This window comes from Ursus americanus, chromosome 3, assembly GCF_024610735.1.
Source record: "Ursus americanus isolate L20-20 chromosome 3, mUrsAme1.1.p, whole genome shotgun sequence".
In the NCBI taxonomy this organism is placed as follows: domain Eukaryota; kingdom Metazoa; phylum Chordata; class Mammalia; order Carnivora; family Ursidae; genus Ursus; species Ursus americanus.
Window position 1 is genome coordinate 58,303,383 of NC_142129.1, and position 25,480 is coordinate 58,328,862.

Sequence of the window (25,480 nt, forward strand, 5' to 3'; positions counted from 1 at the left end):
TTATAGAATTTACATTTTAGTCAAAACCAAATCTCCAATTCTAACCTTAAAGCATTCATATTGTTTTATAATTTCCTTCCAGTATTTCTAATAGCTACTTTTTATGCCATATTTTCTTATTCTGTCTATATTCTGATATATTACTGTACCTTGTAAAAGACTTTAACCTAAGATTTATTTCCTTTTTCAAGTAAAGTTAATACTTAGAACCTAAAAATGATGGGGAAAATAAGGCAATTTAAAGCCATTCCCATTTTCCTATATCAGGAACAAAAGCAGATATCCAGCCTACATTTCCCTCATATTTTATTTTCCTAGATACCACAGTGTGAGAGAAAAAAAAAAATTGCCAGATAAGCTTGTAGAACCAAAAATCTCAAAGACCAGGAATGCAGAGTGGGAAAGCTAAAAATGACAACTCTATGGAATTGCTATAAGACCTGAAAATATCACTAATATTTACATTCCCAACCATACTTGAAAATGTGCATGTTTTCTAGTCTATCTACAAAGATAAAACCAGTTTTTTTCCTCCCTAAAGATAGCTGCTGGCTATAAATTCAGTTGGAATGTGATCTTGTTTGCAAAGTAGCCTTTTTGCTTCAATGATTTCTTATTTAAAAGACTCTTAAGACTTGGTCTTACTGATATTATATATTTCATGAGGATTATCAGTCACTGTACACTGGATTTATTGAGGTATTTACTAGATTCATTCTTAGACACACATATGATGTCAGCCTTTTCAATAATGTAATAACTCTCCATAAATGCAGAGATCTGCTCTTGAAATGAATTATTAAAATAATGAACAGTTGAAAAACAAAAAAAAGTTACGTCTCATTATGACCCCAGAATAATTCTAATTTAAGAGTGAAACCACTCTCTAATTTAACACTGATAGGTCTTTTCCCTTTAGGGGGAAAAAATACCCCAAAACAATTAAAGCTTACATGACTCTTAAACAATAGTATGTATTTTACAAAAGCCAATAGGAAGTAATTAGGAATATTCAGTGTTGAGAAAGAAATCTTTAATGCCTTGAGGTTCTCTTCAGTACATGACTTCATCCAGTTTATAAAAGGTTACTCTAACAGTATGACAGAATTCATACTATCTGTTCACATGGGAAATTATCACTCTGTGTTGACCAGTCAGGTTAATCTTAAAGTTGTTGTCAGAGATGACTACTATTATGCAAGAAAACTTTGAAAAGTGTGTAATCTACACTCCTTTTAGAATAAATAACCCTTTGTTTTCTAAAATAAATATTGCATATATCATCCATATAAAATGTACTTGCAAAGAAAAAGAAAGAACAGGCTAAATATCTCTTGCTTCTTTTCTTATAAAGTAAAGCTGCTTCAATGGTAGGTGCATTGTATTTCTTATCATTTACTTGAATTACTGAGTTCTAAAAGGTCTCTATAAAAGCTTAATACAATGAATATGTGACCTGTTTATGTCTGTTTAAAGGAGAAGAAATATTAAGTGTGTTATATGGATGAGTCATTTATTTTTAATCTGTATCTTTTAAAGATCATTTAACAGTGTTTCTTTGAAAAAAATAACAGAATCAAATATATATATAAAAATCTGAACAATGCCTCTAAAGACTCCCTAAGAATAAAAACTTCAAGAAGGTCTTGAGATTCCCAAACAGATAAGATTATAAAGTTTTTAAATGAAGAAAGTCACTGTAGGAAAAGTAAAATGACTTTCCCAAGACTAACCAGCTAGTTTCATGACAAGAGCCACAATTAAAACCTAAGTGTCCGGAATCCCAGTTTAAGAATAATGCCCTTTCCTCTTCACTTCATTGTCTGGGCCATAGACTGAAAGGCAAGGCGGTTGGGAGATGAGAGTAAGGGGAAGAGAAAGGTATTTCACATACATTGAAAGGCATTTCTTAGGTAATTAGTATGGCATATTCCAGTGCATGTAATTACTACTAACTCATGCCCAACAAGGTAAAGAGATTGTCCCCAGCTAATCTTGTATGAATGATATAATATTAAGAGTATGATTATAGTTAATTTGTAGTAGCCATCCAGTCTCGGTAAGATGGTTCACAGTAATATATAGTCAGGAAATCTCAGATATAAATGATTCATGAAAGTAACGAAATGTGATAATATGAGAAAGAACCAGTTTGGCGTTGCATTTTATATATGAAAAATATATATAGTATAGTATAAGTAAATATATATTAAGGTAGTAATATTAATTATTTAATATTAATTAATAATATTAATATAAAATAGATTAATATAATATTTTATGTATATATTTTCCCCTGGATTTCAAATTCAATACTAAATTGTTCCAATGATGTCTAAAGACATGGGAAGAAATTAAGTAGTAGTATATGTATGGGAAGATGTTTATCTTTAAAGACATGGTAATGGGCGAGACAGGTTATTCTCAAAGATGGAAGCATTAAGAATGGGAAATAAACATTAATAATCTAATATAGATTTATATATACTGTTGTGTTATCATAATCTTCTCTGGAAGGTTTTAATCATTTTATATGTGTTATTCATTATATTTATCTCCTATTAGAACTGTTCTCTTATTACACTCCAAGATTGATTGAGTAAATGATTCTCAAATTTTAGCTTGTATCAGAATCACCTGGGGGTCTCTTTAAAACACAGATTGCTGCCTGCTCTCCTGTCTTCGCCTTAGTTTCTGTGTTTCTAGGGTGAGGCTCAAAAATGTATATTTCTATCAGTTTCCCAGTTGATGATAATGATACTGTTTCAGGAGCACATTCTGAGATCCATGGATCTAGGGTATGTTTTAAAATCAATCTGTAAAATCGACCTTTTAGTTAAGTTATCGGCAATATGAGATGATGAGTATAAATTATCTTACATTAACACCTGTATTCTTTCTTTCCTTGCATGCACAGAAACAAGACATTCTTAACCAAGTAAGACATTTTCTTTTCTATTAAAATCTGTCTTTCTTTATTCTGATATGAGCTATGAATTTCTCATCTGTATCACTGACCTGTACTTTTGTACCATTAAGATTCGTACAATATGCAAGGCTATCTGTAATCCTTATAAAGTTATAACTGACTGATATTTGTTCAAATCAAAGTCCTCAAATGGAAGAACTAATACCTTAATGGAATCAGAGATGGTCTAGAGGTGGGCTTAGTTTTGTAGATTCTTGAATTTAATTTTCTAATTTCACCAAAACATAATCAGACTCCAATAAAATAATTTACTTAATGAAAGTCTTAATTTATTAATTTACAATAGCAAGTTTATAATTGCATGTAAATGCAATTGGTAGGGATTTCTTTTGGGGGAGGTTACGCATCTATAGTGTTATTAGAATCTGTGAGGGAAATTGAACTGAAAAGCCACTGATCTTTGCCTTCCTGGGAAAAAGAGTAACCCATCTGTTGCTTCAGTCACTCTCTCCCAGTAAAGCCCATTTTCTAAAGCAAGTTTTGGGTCCATAGTTCAGCTTGGTGCATAGAATTACAACACATTTTGGGGATCTCTGAATGGATTTTTCTATCATACTAGGAATATCTCTTATCAAAATGCATGAGATACTTAAAACCATAGTATTGTCTCCCTAAGAAAGTAACCGATATGTATTAGCTTTTTATTCACAAGTTTTCCTCTGGTTTCAATGACAGCAAACACCGTGATCTCATCCCCAACATGTTACAGTACAGTTGGTTATACCAGAATGATCTTGATTGACTTAGATACAGGTCCTACATACTACAATCTCTTAGGATGAGGCAGGATTGAAATGGCAACTCATTGATGGCAATGACTTTCACTAGTCTCTTTCAGAGGATGACATGTCCCTGATCTTATCCCTGACCTCTGTGGAAACCTACCAGATCCCCCAAAGACAGACTACATGGGCTTTATGGTTTTAGGAGGCAACTCTTCAGAGTAAATGGCTGCTTCTATGCAGCAGGATTTATCTATTAAATGACATTTATTGAACAACTTGGTCAACAAACACACCTTTCTGCATAATCTGCATACCTACTAGAGGCTGTCTGAAAATTGGTGTCAAAATTATCCCTGCTGTTTCTTGGGGTTAGCGGAATGAGTTTCTTCCTTTTCCTTGCTCAGTCTTTGTTCCAAATGGAGATGTTTAGTAGGCAAGCAATTTCAGTTGCAGAATAGAAGGAACAGGGGAACCTGAGGTTAGCCAAAGGCGGCGGGGAGTGGGCAGGAGAAGGGCATGCGTAGTTATTGCTCTGTGGTGTTCTTGGTCTCTCAGTGTTTTGTGAGTGTAGGATTTTCTCTTTACATTTCCTGTTAGTAGATGATCCTTGGCCCAAGGCTAAGTTACATTTCATAGTTCCCTGGGCTTCCCTTATCTTTGCACTGGGTACTCTGCACTGGAGATTCTGCTAATGTGTATAACCTTCACATTTAGACAACTGAGTTGCTTCATCCCCTTAATAAGAAACCTGGGAATTAGTAACCTACATTTGGTAATGCTGTTGCCTAATGTAATATTTTAAATGTCTTTAACAAGAATATTGACACTGATATAATTATTAGCAATGATATAAACACCCTTTTATTGTAAGCTATAATTGTCCTTCCAGAACCAAATTCAACTTTTCCCATTAAAGAAAGCATCTGGAAAGTATAACAAAGAAAACGTAGTCTTAGGAGTCCAACTGAACTGAGTTCAAATCCCACATCTGCCACATATTAGCAAGTCTTAGACAAGTTACTAGCCTCAGTTTGTTCAGTTATCAAATGAAAAGAATATTGACCTTATTGAGTTGTTAAAAAGGTTAAATTCTAAAGTGTATATAAAATAGTTAGCTCCGTGCCTGATGTATTGGTGTTCCAATGGTGTTTAAAGGCAGTGGCTGTTGGTCACGCTTTAGTGACAAACATGATTTCTTACAAAAGTTCTAGAATATACATGAAAAGTAAACGTGGGGATTGGTGAGATACACTACCAACCAATCCTGTCACCTTTATTTTCTGAGCCTCTCTTTTCTCAACTATAAAGTGAGAAAATAGAACTCTGATGTCTTTCCAACTCTAAATTGATTTCCTTCTACCATGAGGTATGAGTGGAGGACATGAGATGTGATTTGTTTCCTCTGCCAAGCCTGGCCACAATCCAGAATGCTGTCCTGGTATTAGAGTTATTGTGTCTGTTGTATCTGTTCCTCCTCCCGCAACTGCATAAATGCCAGGGCAGTTAGTTAGCAAGGGATGGAAGTAACATGTTAACCAGTATTTCTGCTTCTCTTCCCTATGACTCTCACCACAAAGTCAGTCCTTTTCCTCCTCTCATCGCACAACCAGAGCAAAATTTTGAAAACAGACCACCAAACTGAATAATAAAATACCTTCTGTAATTCTGTATTAATGAGCTCATATTGACTATGTATTAATTATTGTTGAAATATATAGTAACTTTCTTTTCAATATGTGACCTCAATTAGATTGGAACCATGTAAAAATAGTTTGAGAAGATATTTACATAGATACTTATGAGCTTAATTAGCTACATCTTATCATAATTAAACACATCAATTTGAATAACTTCTTATAGGTTTCTTGTAACCGCACTGAGGATCCAATCTCGATATGGCCAAAAAATATACTATCTCGTATCTATGACAACATGTAGAATTTGAGAGTGGGCCATCTGGAATATTGTATCCTAAATTGAAAACTTAATGATTTGACTGTTTGAAGTGGCTAGGTGATATCACAGTTGATGTATTTCTCCCCTAACCTTCTATAATAAACACACAGAAATGTATTTTCTGCTACTGTAGTTGCCCTCACTTCTGCTCTGCTCCCCTGCCCCTCCTCACTGGCTTTTATAGAAATGCCTCTAAAACAGGAGTATTTTTATACTTCAGGACATTTGCACTACCTGTTTTGTCTGAGATGTTCTTTATCCAGATGTGTGCAAAGCTAACTCCCTCATCTCCTGTAAAGCTGTATTCAAAGAACAGATTCTCATTTCCTGATCATCGGATTGAAAACTACAAGCACCCCTTCCCAAAATATAAAAACATTTTCCTTCTTTTTTTTCCTACAAACTTAATACTGTCAAATGTACATTTAGCCTATTTATTTTTTATTTCCTTATTCCCTTTATTAGAAGGTAAGCCTCTGGTAGAAGAATTTTTGCATGTGCCAGTAGCATCTTTACCCCAACAGCTAGGACAGAGTCTAGTACAAAGTGGGTGTACCATGAACATTTGCTGAATATGAGAAAATCTCCATCCTGAAAGCACCAGAATAAATTAATGATAGAGTGATGACATTTATTTTCATTCACTTTGAATCTACTTGGATGAATGCTGGTGTTATTTCTTTAGTATTAGCAGGGATTTAAAAACAAAGGATCCAGATGGTCAGATATAATAATGAAAGGCATATAGAAATGTGTTTTGAATCCATGCCAATTTGGCAGCAACATCTGAGCAGCTCCCTCAGTCTGAATTCTTTGCAGATTCTCTATGTTATCTCCCTAAATAGTCTGTGGCTGCTCCTTAAGAAAAAAAAAATGAAAAAGCAGTTCTCAAAATTTTAAACATTGTGTGTTGTGTATGTCTTTGAGCTTATAGTCAGTTTGATTTTTGAACACTCATTCACTTAAGTCCAACCCAACTTTTGTCATTAGTGTTTCCATTGATGTGCATGTAAGTGATCTCATTCTATTAAAGGTCACAATGTTCAAAAATCAATTCTAATGCTGCTACACGACAGCAGTAGAGAACAAGATACTTAAATTCAGCAGTGTTCTACTGAATCTTGAAATAAGGAAAATGTATAGATAGAGGACAGTCTCCACTTACAAAAATGTCTGATATGTTGGACAACATAGAATTTTGAAAGAGATTTGAAAATCTTTTACCAACAAGAAAAGGAGGAGATGGGTTAACCAGAAAAGGCATTGAAGAATTATTCCTCTATGAATTGGAAACACTGAAATAGCTAATTTTTGGCTTTAAAGAAGTTTGAGTTTTACAGCTTTTGTAAGCTGTGTGTAATGACCGAAATGTAAGGGAGGGGAATTTTGCTCCCACCAACACTGTGAAAAAGTTTGAAAGAGAAGTTTACATCATCAGTAAAGCTTAATGAATAGGATGACATCATGTCATAGAAAACTTCATTCTTATTTTGATAATAGACTTTTATTTTTTAAAGTAAAATATCTGTTTATAAATGCTCATTTTCTAAAACCAGTGGTTAGTCATTGTTGCCTGATAGAGAATAATAATCACAAAATGTCTAAAACACAAAAACTGCAGGCTTGATTCAGGAAGATGCAGTGAATTTTCTGGTTTTCTGGACTAATAAAGAGGAAGGCAAATTAAGATAATAAAAAATCCATTAAACCTCAAACCAGGACTTCCTTTTATTATTTTATTATTTCATTTATTTTACATGCTGTGTGCCCAAGGGCATGTTAAGTGCTTTATATTGATTTATTATTACATTTAGATGACAGTCCTGAATGGTTGATCTTATATATCACTTTATATGGAAAAAATTAAGGCTTAGATCTGTCAGAGAATAAAACTAAGCTGCTTTTTGCTTATTGAGCAAGGCAGAGCTGCAGCATTTAATTTTAGAAAGTTTTCCTGAGAACTGAAAAAGGACAAGTACTAAGGCATTCCTTATTAACAGAGATACTATACATTTTTTTTTTCTTTTTGGTTGTTTATTTTTCTGGTTTTCATCATTAAATTAAAGGCATTAATTTCAAAGAGGTTCTATTTAGGTTATGTAAGGCTCTATAAAGAGCACACACTTGGGATGTGGCAGATTTTTTCTTTAAAAGAGCAGATAAATTCCTTGCCCCAAATCACTCAGGTGGCAAATGGAGATATTGGAATATGACACACAAAATATTTTATTCTCAAGTTCTTGTTTTGTTTTTGTTTCTTGGTTGGTTGTTATTGTTTTCCTTTGTTATCATGTTAAACCCTTGCCTTGAAATAGTTCTGTTGTAAAATATAATCATATCCCAACAGAAGATCCAGAGAAAAACTGTCAACAGTCCTAGTCCTTTGTTTGTATTTTGTTACCAGCTTTCTAAAACAAATAATAATAATAACCAAAAAGGATGAACCATGTAATGACTTGTTAAATGCATATAAAAACATTTGAGGTAATGTGGTTTTGAAGCTTATTCTTCAAAAATTGTTTGAAATTTCTATCCGATGAAGAGGTAGTTATTGTTGTTTTTACCTGTAGATGGAGAAATTAGGGCACAGAGAGATCAATAAATTGCCCACGTTGACATAGCTAGAAAGTGTTGGATCTGAGAGTAGATGCAGGTAATCTGACTTCAAAACCATGTTCCTGTCATCTGTTATGGTGGCAAACACAATGCTGACCACAAAAGGCTTAGGGCTAAGAAGCAAGAGTGAATATAAATAACCATGCTTCTAACTACAATGCCTATAAATACGTTTGTTACACAAATTCCCATATTTTTGTAATAAAATTAACTCCTGGTGTCCCATGAGGCTTCACACATTGGAGGATTGTCTACTGAAGTTGGTTACTAATTCAACTGAGCGTGGATTACTTCTCTCATGATAGGCCACGCCTAAGGAACCCTATTAGTAAGAGAAGGTATCTCTGCTCAAGAAAACGCATTTGGATACAGTGGTCTGGGTATGGCCTTATCTGCGTATCTTGAAACCTCAGTTTCATTCATGGTAGCAAATGGCTTTTCGAAAGTACTTCTGCTACCCGAGGCTGTTCTTTATATTTTTATATTATTCATGGTTTTTAATTGTGTGGTTCACTCCACTAGTAGAATTTATAATATTTTGTGCAGGTGGTGATTTCTTATACATGGAAGAAGATGAAGTCTTTTTACTGCCACCAGTGTAAATGTCTGAAGTGCCCTTCATGAATAAGCAAAGCAAGATTAAACTAACGAAAATTGTCAGAATGCGGTGTAGGCAGAGTTTTGCAACCATTAATAAACAAAGAGAAGTTTTTTTTTGGGTTTTTTTGTTTGTTTTTGTTTTTTGTTTTTTTGTTTTTTGTTTTTGGTTTGGTTTTTTACTGGCTTGAGATTCTATTAAGGTAGAGAAGCATACATAGTACATATTCTTAATTGGCACATGATCTGATCTACAAAATGTACTTTCTCTAGTGATGTCCCTGTATGTCATATTCCATTTTAGGTTTATTCAAAATAATACTATAATAAAATTGGTCATTCTGTACCATCTTACCCCAATATAATTACATGGAACAAATACATTTTCTATCCAAAATAGCAGTTTAAGGAATTAACTTTATTCTCATCTGCCAGAAGTTTGATCAAAATTAAGAACATCAGTTTCTGCCAAATTTCATTTTTGCCCTATTTTTAGTTTCATCTCAGTTACACTGAACTGGGTAGAAAAAAAAATGCCCTTCAAGGGCTTCCTATGAGGCCCATTGACCTTGCACTCTCTTGATCTGGACAGCTGTGGCTTTATTCCAGCTTTCTCTCTGTAGGTCTCCTTGTCCTTTCAAATGGCCTACTGGATGGGACCCAACACAACCCCACTGGCCTCTTCCATATGGTCTACATCAATTTCCAGGAAACATTTATGCGTCATTGTCCTTGCAGTTGTGAGGGTGTTGGCCAAGCCCAGTATAGTACCATTTACTTGCCTTTGTCCCAAAGCACCTACACTCTTGTCCTCAATTTTCCAGGCAAGAGTTAGATCCTGGTCCACTGCCCTCTCCTCAGAGGAAGCAAGCTCTCCAGGTGGCTCCTATGAAATCCTCTACTTAACTCAAGGATAGAAGGTGGTTCCCATCACCATTTCCCTGAGTGGACATGAAGACTCTTAGTGTACCAGTGATTCTCTCCAAATAAATGTCTGTTTTTTTGTTCGTTTGTTTTCTATAGACCTGCAGTGAATATGACTGGGCAAGGATCTTGATTTTTTTTTATTTTAATGTTTTTTTATTATTTTACGTTAGTCACCATACAGTACATCCCCGGTTTCCGATGTAAAGTTCGATGATTCATTAGTTGCGTATAACACCATGCAATACGTGCCCTCCTTACTACCCATCACCAGTCTATCCCATTCCCCCACTCCCCTCCCCTCTGAGGCCCTCAGTTTGTTTCTCATAGTCTCTCATGCTTCATTCCCCCTTCTGATTACCCCCCTTTCTTTATCCCTTTCTTCCCCTACCGATCTTCCTAGTTCTTATGTTCCATAGATGAGAGAAATCATATGATAATTGTCTTTCTCTGCTTGACTTATTTCACTTAGCATTATCTCCTCCAGCACCATCCATGTTGCAGCAAATGTTGAGAAATCATTTTTCTGAAAGCTGAGTAATATTCCATTGTATATATGGACCACAACTTCTTAATCCAGTCATCTGTTGAAGGGCATCTCGGTTCCTTCCACGATTTAGCTTGAAATAGGTTTCTTTGAAAGTTTGCATGGGCAGTTTTAGAATTTCACTTTGAAATTTCATATCAATTGATGTTGGTATTATGGTGAAACTTTTACATTAACCCCTTTCTCCAGTTGTCGAGAACAAGAGTCACCATTAGAGCCAAGGAAAGGAGAAAAGAGAAGGTCTTTTATTCAGAGTATTCCCGCTGTGTTCACGACTCTGCATTAGCATGTTCACATTAGTTGCCTGATTTCGTTGTAATGGTAACTCCGCAGGAATGGGAATATTACTCCCAATTTACAGAGGAGGAAACTAACTTTCAAAGAGTAGATTTTTTTAAGGTGATACAGATAGTGTGGAAATAGAAATGTCTGACTGGAAAGCTTCTGCCTTTCCTGTTGCCCTGCCACAGGTAAGATGTATATATATCTAAGCACTGCAGTTAGCCTAGGACTGCTTCCTGTATTTCTCAAACAGTTACGGTCCTTTTGTGGACTTGGATATAGAAATATTCGAGGTCAATTCTACAACTGTTGATTCTGAGTTTAGAACATAATCTTAACATTGGCTGAGTCTTAGAATATATGTTTAATTTTTTTTTTCCAGACGATAGATTTTGAAGGTTTTAAGCTATTTATGAAGACGTTCCTAGAAGCAGAGCTTCCCGATGATTTCACAGCACACCTTTTCATGTCATTTAGCAACAAATTTCCTCATTCTAGTCCAATGGTAAAAAGTAAGCCTGCTCTCCTTTCAGGAGGTAAGTCTAATTATGTACTTTAAAAATGTATATGTAGTAAAATCCTCGAAGCAAAAATCAGTATCAAGTTCTCTATAAGAGAAGAGATGATTTGCTTAAGATATCTTTCAGGATTTATACTTTCATACTAAGATTGTGCAAGATATTTAAAGTGTCTCCAATGTAGTAACAGCTAAACATTAGAGAAAATATACTTTATCATTATCCATCATTTGTCATTCAGAGTCTTAGAAGTCTATGTTTAGGTAATAATCTTAAGAGAAACTTCCATCAAATATGGAAAAGTGCTCTTTGAAATGACTAGTTAAATATAGATAACTTTATATATGAAAATGTAGTCACAAAGCAGTTATGTGTAGGAAACATAATATTTATATCACTTGTGTAAATTTCTAACATACTTTTGTAGGAGAGTTTTGGGTTTTCTCTTAGACACTTTTTTTTAATTTAATATCACCATGGAGATGATTGGTTCTGTCATTATGTGTAGCTTTTCAGAGCTGTCTAATGAATTAATACCTGTTGCTAATTGTGTCCAGCTCCATCCAGTCAGAAGAACAAAAATCTCACTGTATTACCTTAATGAATGTAAAATAGGTGATTGGTTAAACAGTGTTGGAGGGTTGAAAAACCAAAGAGAAATGCGAAGGTAATGCAGAAGTAGAACCACAGGAAGCATGTGCCACTCCTAGGCTGGACTAATCAAAACTCAGAAGCCTGGAGGAAGGACTTCTTTGCACTGGGATGCAGGGTTCTGCTGGGAAGGGGCTGCCTGGCAGATCTCACCCTGGGACTTCTGTGGAGGTGATACTTCCTTCTGGGTTTGGTAGCTCAGGAGCTCAGGGGGTCTTGCTTCCTGGCAGTCAGACATCTTAGGAACATCACCATGGTCTGTGCAGGATTGTGCAGCCAGGCTCACTGTGCCTTTCTCCATGTGGAAATAAGCTGGACACTAGCACCTGTTGCTCCTGGAAAGGTGTGCTGGAGAGATCTAACAGGAAGTGAAGACAAACTAGCAGGAACAGCCCCTTCTCCTTCCTTCCTTCCTTGTCATGTCTCTCTAGTGCCCCCTGTTAACTCAATAGGAATCCAGCTCATAATGGTGAAGTGTGGTCTGCGGCAGCGTTTCTCATACTTTTTGTGATCTCAGGACTTTTTTGGGTTCCTAAAATTATTTAGGACCCCAAAGAACTTGGGTGTTATCCATACTAAAGGTGAGACATTGTAAAAATAACAATGAACAACATGTTAACAAAAATAACATTTTTCTGAAAAATAACTTCAAAACTAAAAACCATTTGTGAGAAGAGTGGCATTGTTTGATATCGTGGCAAATCTCTTTCACCTCTGGCTTCCTATCTGCTTCTGTGTTTCTGTTACTCTATCATATGTTATACAGCCTCTTGAAAATTCTACTGTACACTCTGAGAGAATGAGAGGGGAAAAAGCAAATGATATCTCAGAATTATCATTAGCAATCATTTTGACCTAACAAATTCTCTGAAAGGGGCCTGGGAATCTCAGGGGAGACACTGGTCTTGAAACTTACCAGCCCGAGCATCATGAAGTAGTATATCAAAGTGTGGGTAGAGGGATAGGAGTTGTTTAATATTTGGCACTCTAATAAATTTTTTAAAAAATAATTAAAAAATTTAAAATTTAAAAAAAAATAAAACACCCAATTAAGAAATCGTTGGTTGAATCATAAACAAGGCTTAGGCAATCTGATGAAGACTCCGTACTTCTAAGCTTTACGTTGTGCTGCCTCCCTTTAATGAAATAATGTACCTTTCCTCCACCAATCACAAGCTTTTTTAAAACAAGTGTACACCTTCCACATGATATATTTTGATCCTTTCAAAATATATAACTGAATATGTTCATCATAATCTTTAACTATCCTTAAGATATTTTAGTTCCTTAAAGAATTCCCCTATATCATGCATTGAAAGGACTCGCCCCACTTGTTTTTCTCTGAGTGAGTCTTATTTAGTGTGTTCTTACAGTGTACTCTTGGAGCTTACCACTGTTCTGCACTGAACGTTTTAAAAGGGGGCAATTCCTGACTTTGATCTAGAAATTAAAACTTCCTTGTTCTCCATTTCATGCTGTAAATGGACTGCACGTACCATAGACTGAATAAAATAACAGAATTGTCTCTTCTTTCATTTTATATGAAGCAATACTATTCTAGCATATGGAGAAAGAAGGAAGAAGGGGGGGCATTTTTTGAGATGTTGTCTGTCTGAGTAATTGTGTCAGACTTGGAGGGAAGAAAGGAGAGACTCTAATTAATTAGGTAGGTTTGTAAGAAATTAAAATCTCAAACCCTCTTGTCTCCAAATAGCATGTAGTAAGTATTACATATAAGATGCCAAATTTACAAGGAGTAGAAATCAAATCAGGTTCCAAAATGGAAAAAAAAAAAAATAAAGGGTAACAGCTTGTAGTTCATTTGGGACAGCCACATATTCTGCACAGATACACTTGAAAGGAATTGCAAGATGGGCTATGTAGCTCTCATGCAGCAAAAAATAAATTGAACTGGAATTCCTTTTCAAAACTTAGTCTCCACATTTTAAAACATAAGTGCATGGTGTCCTTTGTAGGACTGTTTTCAACCCCATATTCTTTCAAACTTATCTTTGATAGTAGAACATAGTTTTTTTTTAGACTCCTGCTTTGCCATAATCAAAGTTATCTACACAAGGTGTATTTGGGATGAAAAATCACAAATAAATTTTGAATAGAAAGGAGCTATGATCTGTTTTGTTTACACCCCTCCCCCCAAGAGTTCACCATATTTCATTACTGTAGTACCAACAGGGATATGATAGCTATTCTTGACTGTATATCAACTGAACAATGGTTTCTCAATAAAAAGCAAAACTAAATTGGGGAAAAAATGTTGTTCTTGTTAATGAACAATATTCAAGTATTGGATATATGGTAAATGTAAAACATTTAGTTTTTATAGAATAAAAAACTTAAATAAATAGTTATAAAGAGGCTTAAAGGTGTGTGTGTGTGTGTGTGTGTGTGTGTGTGTATGTGTGTGTGTGTGTGTGTTTAGTTGGTTTTTGTTGGAACTTGTAGTAACTACTGATCCATCTGGTATTTTGTGTAGTTAATTTTCTTTTAATATTTTGTTGCAGTGTAAGTGCCTCTTATCACCTACTTAAAATGTAAGATGATTCTTTCTACTATTCCCAGGTTGGACTTTTAATTTTTGAAGATATCCCTACTGCTCTGTCTTTCCGGCTTTCTCATAACCTCTTCTGCTTCACTGTGAATGTCAGGTCCCTAATGCCTCACATGTTTGCCAGCCCAAGGACTAACTTCTAATTTTACCTTCATCCCCAGAATCTATCACCTGAATTACTCTGTTTACAGAATGGTTCAATCATTTGGAAACTTTGTTTTTTGGCAAGTGGCTCATATACCCTTGACCATGAATCAATATTATGATTTCATATTTCAGTCCCTACAACTCGAACACTGAGAATAATCCAGGAGAAATTTCATAAATATGCAGATTGTTGCCTCTACAAATTCTTAACATCCAGTTGTAACATGTTCTTAACACCTCTTCAGCTTTTTAAAAAATCTACCATAAAAAGTATTTATTCTTGATACTGTCTCCTAGATAAATTAGGCTAAAATTTATAAACTTCCTTTAGTTTATTCCAGTGATTCCCCTCATTCTCAATAGGTTAATTTTTTTTTCACATCATACAAAAAATAGGCACTAACATAAAATGTCTTAATTATTCCCCATACAACCCAGAACTGTTTCTTCAGCTCACAGAGAATATATATTAACTGTATTCCAGATGGTACTCTTCATTGGATGTCCCATAAGGAATCAAACTAAATGTGTTTGAAAGTCAAATAATTATATTCTGCCCACACCTGCTTCTTTCTGTCTTGTCTCTTGGTGAATGCAACCCAAGTATCTATCACTTTTCCAATCCTAAAGTCTTGGACTCTTCCACCCTGCACCGCCTCATGCCTCATGTTTAGTTAATCACAAAATGCTCTCTATTGCTCATTATAACTTCTCAGACATTCTGCCAGTGTCAGTATGATCCATCATTGTTTGTGTTACAGACATCCATTAGCATGGGTCCCAGCTGGGCCCCGACTTCTCATCTCCGTGATGTGCTTTCTAACACTGAAGCCTGATTAGATTACTTTTGGATTTCCAAGTTTCAGGCCTTCACTATCACCTTGTGGAAAGTTTTTTAAATTCTTATTTTTCATGTGAATTTAAATCCTTGATCTTTAAAACGAATTGAAGCAGAGTTGCTTTGATGAAGGGAGGGGGTGCAGGAGAGATGTAAGTACAGGAAGTGCCAGTCACTGGCCTTCCCACACCTTTTGAGACTTCCTCCCCTCCCCTGCCATCCCCCCCCCCCCAATCAAGGTGGTTTTAATGCCACTACAAGGGCAGGGCATTGCAGTTAAGAAAATGATAAAATCTGAGTTTCATAGCAGTGAGCACAATACCATGTAGCTTATAAATCTGCCTATAGTCCCGATTCTCTCATCTCTTGCCCCATGCAGCCCAGACCCTTTACATACTGAAGTGTTTGCTGTGACTTATGTCTGCTGTGGTCCCTTATGTGACAGCAAAACCCAACTCCTTCAAGTCTCAGCGAATGTGTCACTCTAATTGAATAGCACATGCTGGGTGGGATACCTGGAGTGTGCCACTGGGAAGCAACCCTAGCACCTTGTATAAGTTACACCTTCTGTCTCTTGTAGAAGAGCTGGTGCATCCCTGCTCCTCCCTAACACCCACCTCGACCAACTCTGTACAGCAACTCTGGGAATTAACCACCTTCAACTAAATGATCACTCATATCGTATAGGGTAGCAGTTAACAGTAGTTATTAGTAACTTCCACTTTCTCTAAGAATATAGTAATTAAAAGAGAATGGAATTGGTTTGTTACCTGGTTCAGACACTTATACTATATATTTCTCTTTGGCTCCACAATGTCTAAAATGTTGACTTTGTGAGAGTAAATGTCTGTTACTAGCTATAGGTTAGGGCAAGTGTTTTGTTGTTGTTGTTGTTGTTGTTGTTATTGTTTGTATTATAGGGCAGAAAAAGAAGATTTCCTGGCACCCTTTATATCAGATCGTGTAGTGTCTTGGCCAGATGTAACATTTATTTATTTATTTATTTAATCAATTAATTAATTCATGCATTCCACTTTTTTTTTTTTTTTTTTTTTTTGAGGTGTGGGGAAGTAGCTGACGGAGAGGGAGAGAGAGAGACATGGGGCTCATTCTCACAACTCTGAGATCATGACCTGGGCTGAAATCAGAGTCAGACATTTGACCGACTGAGCCACCCAGGCACTCTTCCACCATTCTTTTTTTTTTAAAACACCTTATGTGCAAGAAATTCCACCTGAAAGCTTAGGATCCTTTAGAACCATGCGGAAAGACAGACAATTAGGTGATCAGTTATATTACAATAAAATAATAGTTGTCATGTATTTATCAAGATCGTCTGACTGAGATTTTAATCATAAATCGAAAGTGTCTAGTTTAAGTAGAGGTAGGGACAGGTACTTGTAGGAGAGGATGGAAGGGCGTTTCAAGAAGAGAAAACATGTATATTTCTACTCCAATTAAAAAAAATGCCCCATCAAAGGATAGTATGTGAACTATAAGACACTCAGTATGACTTCATTCATAAATATTTATTTATTTTTAAATTTTTTAAATAAATTTTGAATCTAGTATAGTTTGCATACAGTGTTATATTAGTTTCAGGTGTACAATACAGTGATTCAACATTCCCATGTATCACTGAGTGCTCATCACAACAAGTACACTCCTTAATCCCCATCACCTAGTTCATCCATCCCTCCATCCACCTTGCCTCTAGTAACCATCAGTTTGTTCTCTATGGTTAAGAGTCTGTCTCTTGGTTTCTCTCTCTCTCTCTTTTTCCCTTTGCTTGTTTATTTTGTTTCTTAAATTCTACATATGAATAAAATCATATGGTATTTGTCTTTCCTTGACTGACTTATTTTGCTTAGCATTATACTCTAGATCCATCTATGTTGTTCTAGTTGGCAAGATTTCATTCTTTCTTATGGATGAGTAATATTTTATATCATTCACAAATATTTATTGATCACTTACAATGTGTCCTCCCCGCACACACACAATAGTCAAATTTCAGTGAATAAAACTAAACTACTTCCCTTCACATAGTCAATTACATTTTAGTAAATAAGTAAAAATGTACATAGCATGTCAGAAGGTAAGGTAAGGAGTGCTATTAGCAAACACTGGCTAGATAGAAAGTACAGATTGAAACTGAGGATGACTCGGAGCCCCGAATTTCTCATGAACAACAGAAACTGGAATAAGGGTCACAAGATCATGTTTTTAAAAGATTTTATTTTTATTTATTTGAGAGAGAGAGAGCACAAGTGGTGGGGAGAGACAGAGGGAAAGGGAGAGGCAGACTCCCCACTGAGCAGGGAGCCCAACACTGGGTACCATACCAGGACCCTGAGATCATGACCTGAGCCGAAGGCAGACGCTTAACTGACTGAGCCAACCAGGCTTCCCGAGATTATTTTTGATGGTCCCAGACTAGATGGTAATTATGACCTTGAAAATATCAGCATGGCTGGAGGGAGGGTTGTGGGAGTAGTCCTGGCAGAATCAGAGTCCTATGGCCTTAGGAGTTAGAGGAAGGTAGAGTTGCTGAGTACGGAGAGATCTGGATCTATGCCTTGAATCCATGGGCTGGAGCAGATGAAGTGACTGGAAGAGAGCAGCCGGAGAAGAGGCCAAGAAAGGAGCCAAGGCCCCGTGGTAAAATCAGAGAGCTGTTAAACAGTTTTAAGCCAGTGGGGTGGAAGCAATCATGAAGGGGCATAAGGCTTGAAGGTACGAAAGAGTCAAGAAGAAATTTGAGATTGAGGATAATAACAGTCACCTCTGAAAGAGTTAAAGTACTTTATTTTTGGTTCCTCTCATTGCCCATCCAATATGACAATGATTAATTGATTTATGCTGTTAAGCCACAATATCATTAGTAAATGTAATTCTTTTTATGTTTTTGATATGACCAGAGAGTCATAACACAGGTAATATTTTTAGACAGAAAAGAAAAAAGAATTTCTTTTTGTCCATAAGGAAGTTAATCAAATTAAGAACAGAAAATTGCACAATGCAAATGAGGTATTTGAACCTTTGGGAAAATGTTGTTTTGCCAAATGACCTTACTGGATGTTCTTGCCAAAAGACACACTTCATTAATTGTGCTGAGAAGAAATTATTACTCTTATCAGGACTGTCTTGAGGATATTAAAAATACGTGTGTGTGCGTGTATGTGTGTGTGTATGTGCATGTGTATTTTCACCATAGGTAGCTTTATAGGTCTTTTGTGTCTAATAAGCTACTAAAGTTTCCACAATGCAAAAAAGGGTAGACAAGGTCCCAAAAAACACAAACTGAACAGAGTTCAAGGCTTGTGTGACTATGAGATAGGAAGCTTCTTGGCACGTACTGGGAATTTAAATTCATTTTTGCATTTGTTAATGTTGATAGACTTACATACCTACATACAAGTGCTCTAGAAATAAAAATAATTCCTATCCATTGACCAGTTAACATTTATTTACATCGAGCATTACATTTCTTATGCTTTTATAGTACCAAATTCACTCTTCTAAATAGTAGTAGTAGTAGTAAGCCACAAATTATTTTACTCCAATAAATTTTTTATCCTGAAACTCTGAAAACTCTTCACTGAAACCACAGAAAAATCTACACTTTAAGGCCCTATTCATGATAAAATTACTGTCAGTAAAGGAAAAGTTGCCCCAAACCTCCCCTTTAATTATTAAATGCGTTTGAATATATTGGACTTGATTATATAGGTTTCTTTTTTCTTCTATCTGAATATTTTAAGTAAAATGCTGGTCTTCAAATTTGCCATCTTTACCATTAGATATATTCACACAGTATAAAGGGATTTTTGTATTTTCAGTTACATGTTAATGATTGCATTTTAAATGATAGTATTAAGATTGTTACCTGTCATGCTCATGAATATTATTTATAGTTTTTTATTCTTACAAAGGCAAATAGGACATTTTGTACTTTTTAGAGCCCAAAATCAGTCATAACTTTTTCTTCTTTTTTCTTTCCTTTCTTTCCTTTTTTTTTTTTTTTTTTTTTTAAGATAGGGTGAGGAGCAGAGGGGAGGGGAGAGAAGATCTTAAGCAGGCTCCATGCCCAGTGCGGAGCCTGACGCAAGACTCCATCTCACAACCCTGAGATCATGACCTGAGCCAAAATCAAGAGTTGGACACTTAACTGACTGAGCCACCCAGGCGCCTCAAAATCAGTCATAAGTCTTTGTAACTAGTGATATGCTCTAAAATACCTAGTAATAGCTAAAAAAAAAAAAAAAATGCAATGGTACTGAACATTGGTTTTAATCCATTGGAATGAAAGCCCTATAAAAATGGGATTTTTTAATCTTGTGTGTTCAGTGCTTTATCCTAGAACTTGGTTTTACATGACTAATATTAAAGGTTCTTAATATCTATTTTGGTTTATATTTATAAAGTCATGCTAGTTATATACCTATTAGAAAATGCAGATAAGCAAAAAGAAAAAAGTGTCCATAATCCATTTCCCTATAACAAAATGCTGGTAACAATTTGGGAAATATGAATATATGCATGTTTATTTTTACATGTGCAAGTGCACGCGTGTGTGTGTATGTATCTCACACATGTGTTTTATTATGGATGGCCCAAGGAATGGCCTGAGTGGAAGGTGAACATTTAGAGCTCTCAGCTGTGACTAGGATTTCTACTTTCATTCCAAAGGTTTATGAAATAATCAATGTACACACTCTTAAGAGTCTTGAATACCAGACTCCAAAGACAAAAGGTCATTTATTGAGAGGCGGGAGACAGATTCCTCTGATTTCGTTTTCTCTCTAGCCCGCAGAATTATACTTCATATAAAATCTCAATTGACACTTCCTTTTGGATTATGGCTGCCCTACTTGTCTTTGCCTCTGTTCTGACAAATGTAAAATGGAGATGATAAGTGTGTGCATTGTACTGGGTGCTGGTGGACTCAAAACCATAATGTATTAGGTACATTATGAGTGTTCAGTGCACGTCAGCCATTACCATTTTTCATTAAACAAATTATTGTCCAGCATTTTAGTTTGCAGACATAGGGAAAGATCAAATTCAATATAGTTTCCCCCTCCCCCATCCAATGTCACTCATTCTGAAAGAGTACAGTAAAAATTATGAAGTATTATTGGGATTTCTTTTGTTTTGATTTTTGTTCTTTGTTTTATTAAGACAGAATTGACATACATCACTGTGTACGTTTAAGGTGAACAGCATACTGGTTTGACTCACATATATTGTGAAATGATGGCCAAAAGAAGTTTAGGTACTATCCATAATCTTATATAGATACAATAAAAGTCAAAAGCAAAAACAAAAACATTTTTTTCCCTTATAATGAGAACTCTTAGGATCTACTCTCTTAACAACTACTATCATGTAATAGTGCTAACTATGGTCATCGTGTTATAGCTTGCATCGCTAGTACTTACTTATTTTATAACTAGAAGTTTGTACCTTTTGACCATGTTCCTGCCACTCCCCTCCCTCCACCTCATCCCTGTGACTTGTACTTTTTTTAAATTTATTTTTCATTTTTTAAAAAGATTTTATTTATTTAAGAGAGAGAGAGTGAGTGAGAGAGAGAAGTAGCAGGGGGAGGGGCAGAGGGAGAAACAGACTCCCCGCTGAGCAGGGAGCCTGACGTGGGCTCGATCCCTGGACTCTGGGATCGTGACCTTAGCTGAAGGCAGACACTTAACCCACTGAGCCACCCACAAACCCGTATTTTTTGTTAATTGAAGTACAGTTGACACACAAAATTAGATTAGTTTCACGTATACAACAAAAAGATTCAACAAGTTTATAGGTTATGCTGTCTATTCTTACCCACAAGTTTAGCTACTGTCTTTGGCTATACAATGCTATTATAACACCATTGACTATATTTGCTAAGCTGTACATTTCATTCCTGTGGCATATTCATCCAATAGCTGGAAGCCTGTATCTCACTACTCTTCACCCATTTTGCCACCATCTCCTAGCCCCTTCCTTCTGGAAACCATAAGTTTCTTCTCTTATGGGTCTTCTTCTTCTGCTTTTTCATTTGTTTTATTTCTCAGAGTACACATATGAGTGAAATAATATGGTACTTGTCTTCCTCTGATGGACTTATTTCACTCAGCATCATACCCTTCTGGTCCATCCATGCTGTCACAAATGACAAGATCTCAACCTTTTTGGTGACTGCATAGTATTCCATTTTGTGTAAAAGCCACTGCTTCTTTTTCTATTCATCTATGGATGGACACTTGGGGTCCTTCCATGTCTTGGCTATTGTAAATAATGCTTCAGTACCCCCATAAGGATGTTAGTGTTTTTATTTTCAAGTTAGTGTTTTTATTTTCTTTGGATAAATACCCATTGGTGGTATTGGGATTTCTTTTTAATGTGACAAAAATTAAAGTTGTTATCATGACTTTTTTATATGTGGTAGTTTTATTCTCATACTTAGGTATACTCAAGACATGGAGTAATTCAATCAACTTTCACTTCTCTACCCATAGATGATGGTATGTCGTCAGTACTGTCTAATATGGTAGCCTTTAGCCCAATGTACCTATTTAATTTAAATTTAAATTAGTTGGCAAGTAAATAAGATAAAAATTCAATTCCTCATTTGTACCAGCCATATTTCATGTGCTTAATTTCATGTGGGTAGTACTACCATATTGAACAGTGCATGTGTAGCATATTTCTATCATTGCAGACTATTTTAGTAGACATAATTGATGTAGACAGATCTTGATTTTACTGCTTTAAAAGACCCTAAGGTTTTGGGGCACCTGGGTGGCTCAGTCGTTAAGTGTCTGCCTTTGGCTTAGGGCATGATCCCAGGGTCCTGGGATCAAGCCCCGCATTGGGCTCCCTGCTCTGCTGGGAGCCTGCTTCTTCCTCTCCCACTCCCCCTGCTTGTGTTCCCTCTCTTGATGGCTGTCTCTCTCTCTGTCAAATAAATAAATAAAAATCTTTAAAAAAATAAATAAAATAAAATAAAAGACCCAAAGGTTTGGAATCAGATATCTTGTCTTCAGTTCTTGACTCCCCAGATTGCTACATGATGATCAGAGGTTTACTTTACTCTCTGATTTTCCACCCTCTTGTGTCTAAAATAGAATTGTAGGGTCAAATCAGACCACCGTGTTTAAGTGTTGCTGGGACACAGCCAGGCATGTTATTATTACTACTCCTTTATGGGGGTTGCTCTGCTTCTAGAACATCACCCCCAAAGACCTGTGCTTCAAGCCTGGTTCCTTATTATTGCTTGTTTGGGGTTTTTGCCAATGTCCAAACAGATGAAATCCAGAGAATGTTCTTACAGAAAATTTGCTGACCCCAGTCTCCTGTCAGGGAAGGTATCCCACTGCCTGTCCTCACTTTATGTATATTTTACATTCCTTATTGATTTGTAACCCAGTCTCTCATTTTGCTGCCAGTTTGTACAAGCATAAAAAAAATTATAATACTATCCTAAAGCAAGCATAGTTGGAAGGTTAACTCTGAAAATCATGAAATGTCCGACAATACCAAACAATTGTTTTTAATCTTGATTGTGTGTGCTACTCATTGTGACTATTAATATGGATATTGGAAATGTGATTATGCTATGACAAATCGTTTCTAAGCCTGATAAATTTCTGAAAGTTAAACCGGTGTTGAAAAATGGAAAAGCCAAATTGCCCGAGTGGTTTTTTTTTTGCCTTATACGTTTAGAAATGTAATTCATGTTATTAGTTTTGAATATTCCATTTTGATAGATGAAGGGAAACAATGGATATAACAATCTCCTTTTCATTTTCTGAGCTACATGTGTTTGACAGTAAAACAAACTGGAGCAGAGGCAATAGTTGAACATGTTCCCAAAATGTATTTGCTAATAATTGCACCTTGAAGCTAGAATTAAAATATCTATTAAAACAAAACTTTTTAGGTTTTTGTTTCAAGAAATTGAGTATTTAGATTGAAGTACAATGAAAATCATGTGCTTGAAGAATGCGAGAATAGTAGGCACTGCTCAATTTGACTAATGCTAAATATTTTGGTAATTAAAACTTTGAGGAATATTTATATGTAAGAAGGTGTACAAACACACACTGAAATCATCATAAAACAGAAAAATGCTTTCAAAGTACAAGACAGTTTTTCCTAATGAAACCAATACACTAATTACAATGCTTATTTTTTCACTTTATGTTGTGCTTTCTTGTTCATTACAGTATATATGTATAGACATATATTGGTATGTGAACATAAATGGTGTGTGTGTGTGTGTGTGTACACTTGCTTCACTTTTGTGAGGAAATATTCAAAGAAGCATAACCTTGGGCAAGTCAGTGAGCCTGCAAATTGGGTGTCAATTAATCACATTTTCTTTAAAGCTAACTATTGACCACTTGAGGCAAAAGTTTTGCCTAGCTTTGTGTTCCGTCCCAATTCTAAAGAGTTTCACTGAAGATGGGATGGATTAAAATGGCCTTCCTTAATGGAACATAGAATTTTGAGCCTCTTCATCAGAAACCACTGCTGCTAAAGAGGAACGTAGGGTTCCATTTACCATCTCCTTGAAAAGCTGTCGTCAGGGGGGCTTGCAACTTCTCGTTTGCCACTTGTGTTGTTTCTTGTGTTCCGAATAAACCTTAGTACAGTCTGCTTGAAAGACAAAGAACTTTTTACGGCAGTGAAGGAGATAAGTAGTGGAAAAGACCTCCAGCCAGATTTAAGGAAAGGAAAAAAAAATATGTTAACAGTAGAATAGGGTAGAAAAAGTCTCTATGAAGACAGATTGAGGCCCCAGGGCCTGCTTTCAGAAAATTCAATGAAAATATGAAGAAACGTTTTCACCACAGAAGTGAAAGTGAGCTCATCTTGGGGACAAGAGTAGGAGCAGGAACAAACCTGTGAGATTTTTTCCTCAACTCAACACCTCAAGATTTAGTCAAGCCCTGCTCTAAGAAGTTTTTTGTTATGACGTAATTGAGAAAAAGATCTTTTGATGCACCCTAAAGGTCATTGCAAAAACTGTATTTTATCACTCACTAAGGAACCAAAACAAAAACTTTGTCTGAATTTGGGGAAGAGTTGATTAGTTCTTCAGTGTGCGTTGCCATATAAGCCCATAATTTTTTTTAAAAAATAAACTTTAAATTCTTTAAAATACAAAACTGTGACATGAATATGATACAGCTTTTAGTTTACAACCTGCCATGAACAGAAAATGAAAAATACTTACTCATTTTGTCTAAAATCATTTTAGTATAATAATATGCTTTTTCAAAAGGGTGGGGCTAAATCTAAATTAGATTTGTATGCTTCTGTTCAATATGAAATTACTTATGAGAAAGGCAAACCGAAAGCTATGTTGTCCTCACATTCTCCAAATTGTTTATATTCGGTATTATGAAAGCCGATAAAGAAATACCATGCACTCTAGTTTTATACAAACAAATGATCATGAGGTGTTCTAAATCAGTGAAAATATATGATGTGGTTGGCATTCTTTCAAATGAATGTCATAACATGTTCTTTTCCTTCTTTCTTGTTTTGTTCTGAGGTTTTGTACAAGAGTTAAATCAAGCTGATTAAATCATTTCAGTATCATAACGGGGAGGGAAGCAGAGAAGAGAGGATTAGCTCATCAGGCAGGATGGGTTAGGTCATAGTTTATCCGATCATAACTCAAGTGCTGTGTTTTCCAAGTCTGGAAGTTATGGTCATGTCAAAGGTCAGTGCCAAAATGTCTTTTATCATTAGCTGGAACTGCTTATTCCTGCAGCTGGCCAACATTTAGTTGGTTAGGTAGAATCACGATCGTCTTCAATTCCCTGCCTTCTTTTGTTTTTAAAAATAACTATATTAGTTTGTATTAGACATACAGTGACATTTTTGTTAAGAAAAGTCAATTTATAACTATATCTCATTTTCAATAGCTATAAACAGAAGTAGAATTAATGTGAAGCATAGAGCTATATTTGATATAAGTACAACTTTGATAAAAACAAAAACATGAAAGAAAGATGTAAAGCAGTGTTTTTCAAAATGTGGGCTGTGACCGATTAATGGGTGGTGAATTCAATTTAGAGGGTCTTTGACAGAATTTTAAGAATGAAATA

General features: G+C 35.6%; 1 protein-coding gene across 6 annotated transcripts in view; it reads left to right on the forward strand.

Moving 5' to 3' along the window:
- Positions 1-25,480, forward strand: part of DGKB (diacylglycerol kinase beta) — a 682,497-nt gene that overhangs the window by 166,377 nt on the left and 490,640 nt on the right. For 5 of the 6 annotated variants that reach the window (XM_087861011.1, XM_087861009.1, XM_087861012.1 and 2 more), the window contains exon 4: positions 11,019-11,172. In XM_087861011.1, the coding sequence (XP_087717137.1) occupies positions 11,019-11,172 (154 nt within the window). Of the gene's footprint in view, positions 1-2,554; positions 2,939-11,018; positions 11,173-25,480 lie in introns of those variants that run through there. The other variant, XM_087861014.1, reaches the window with a different exon arrangement.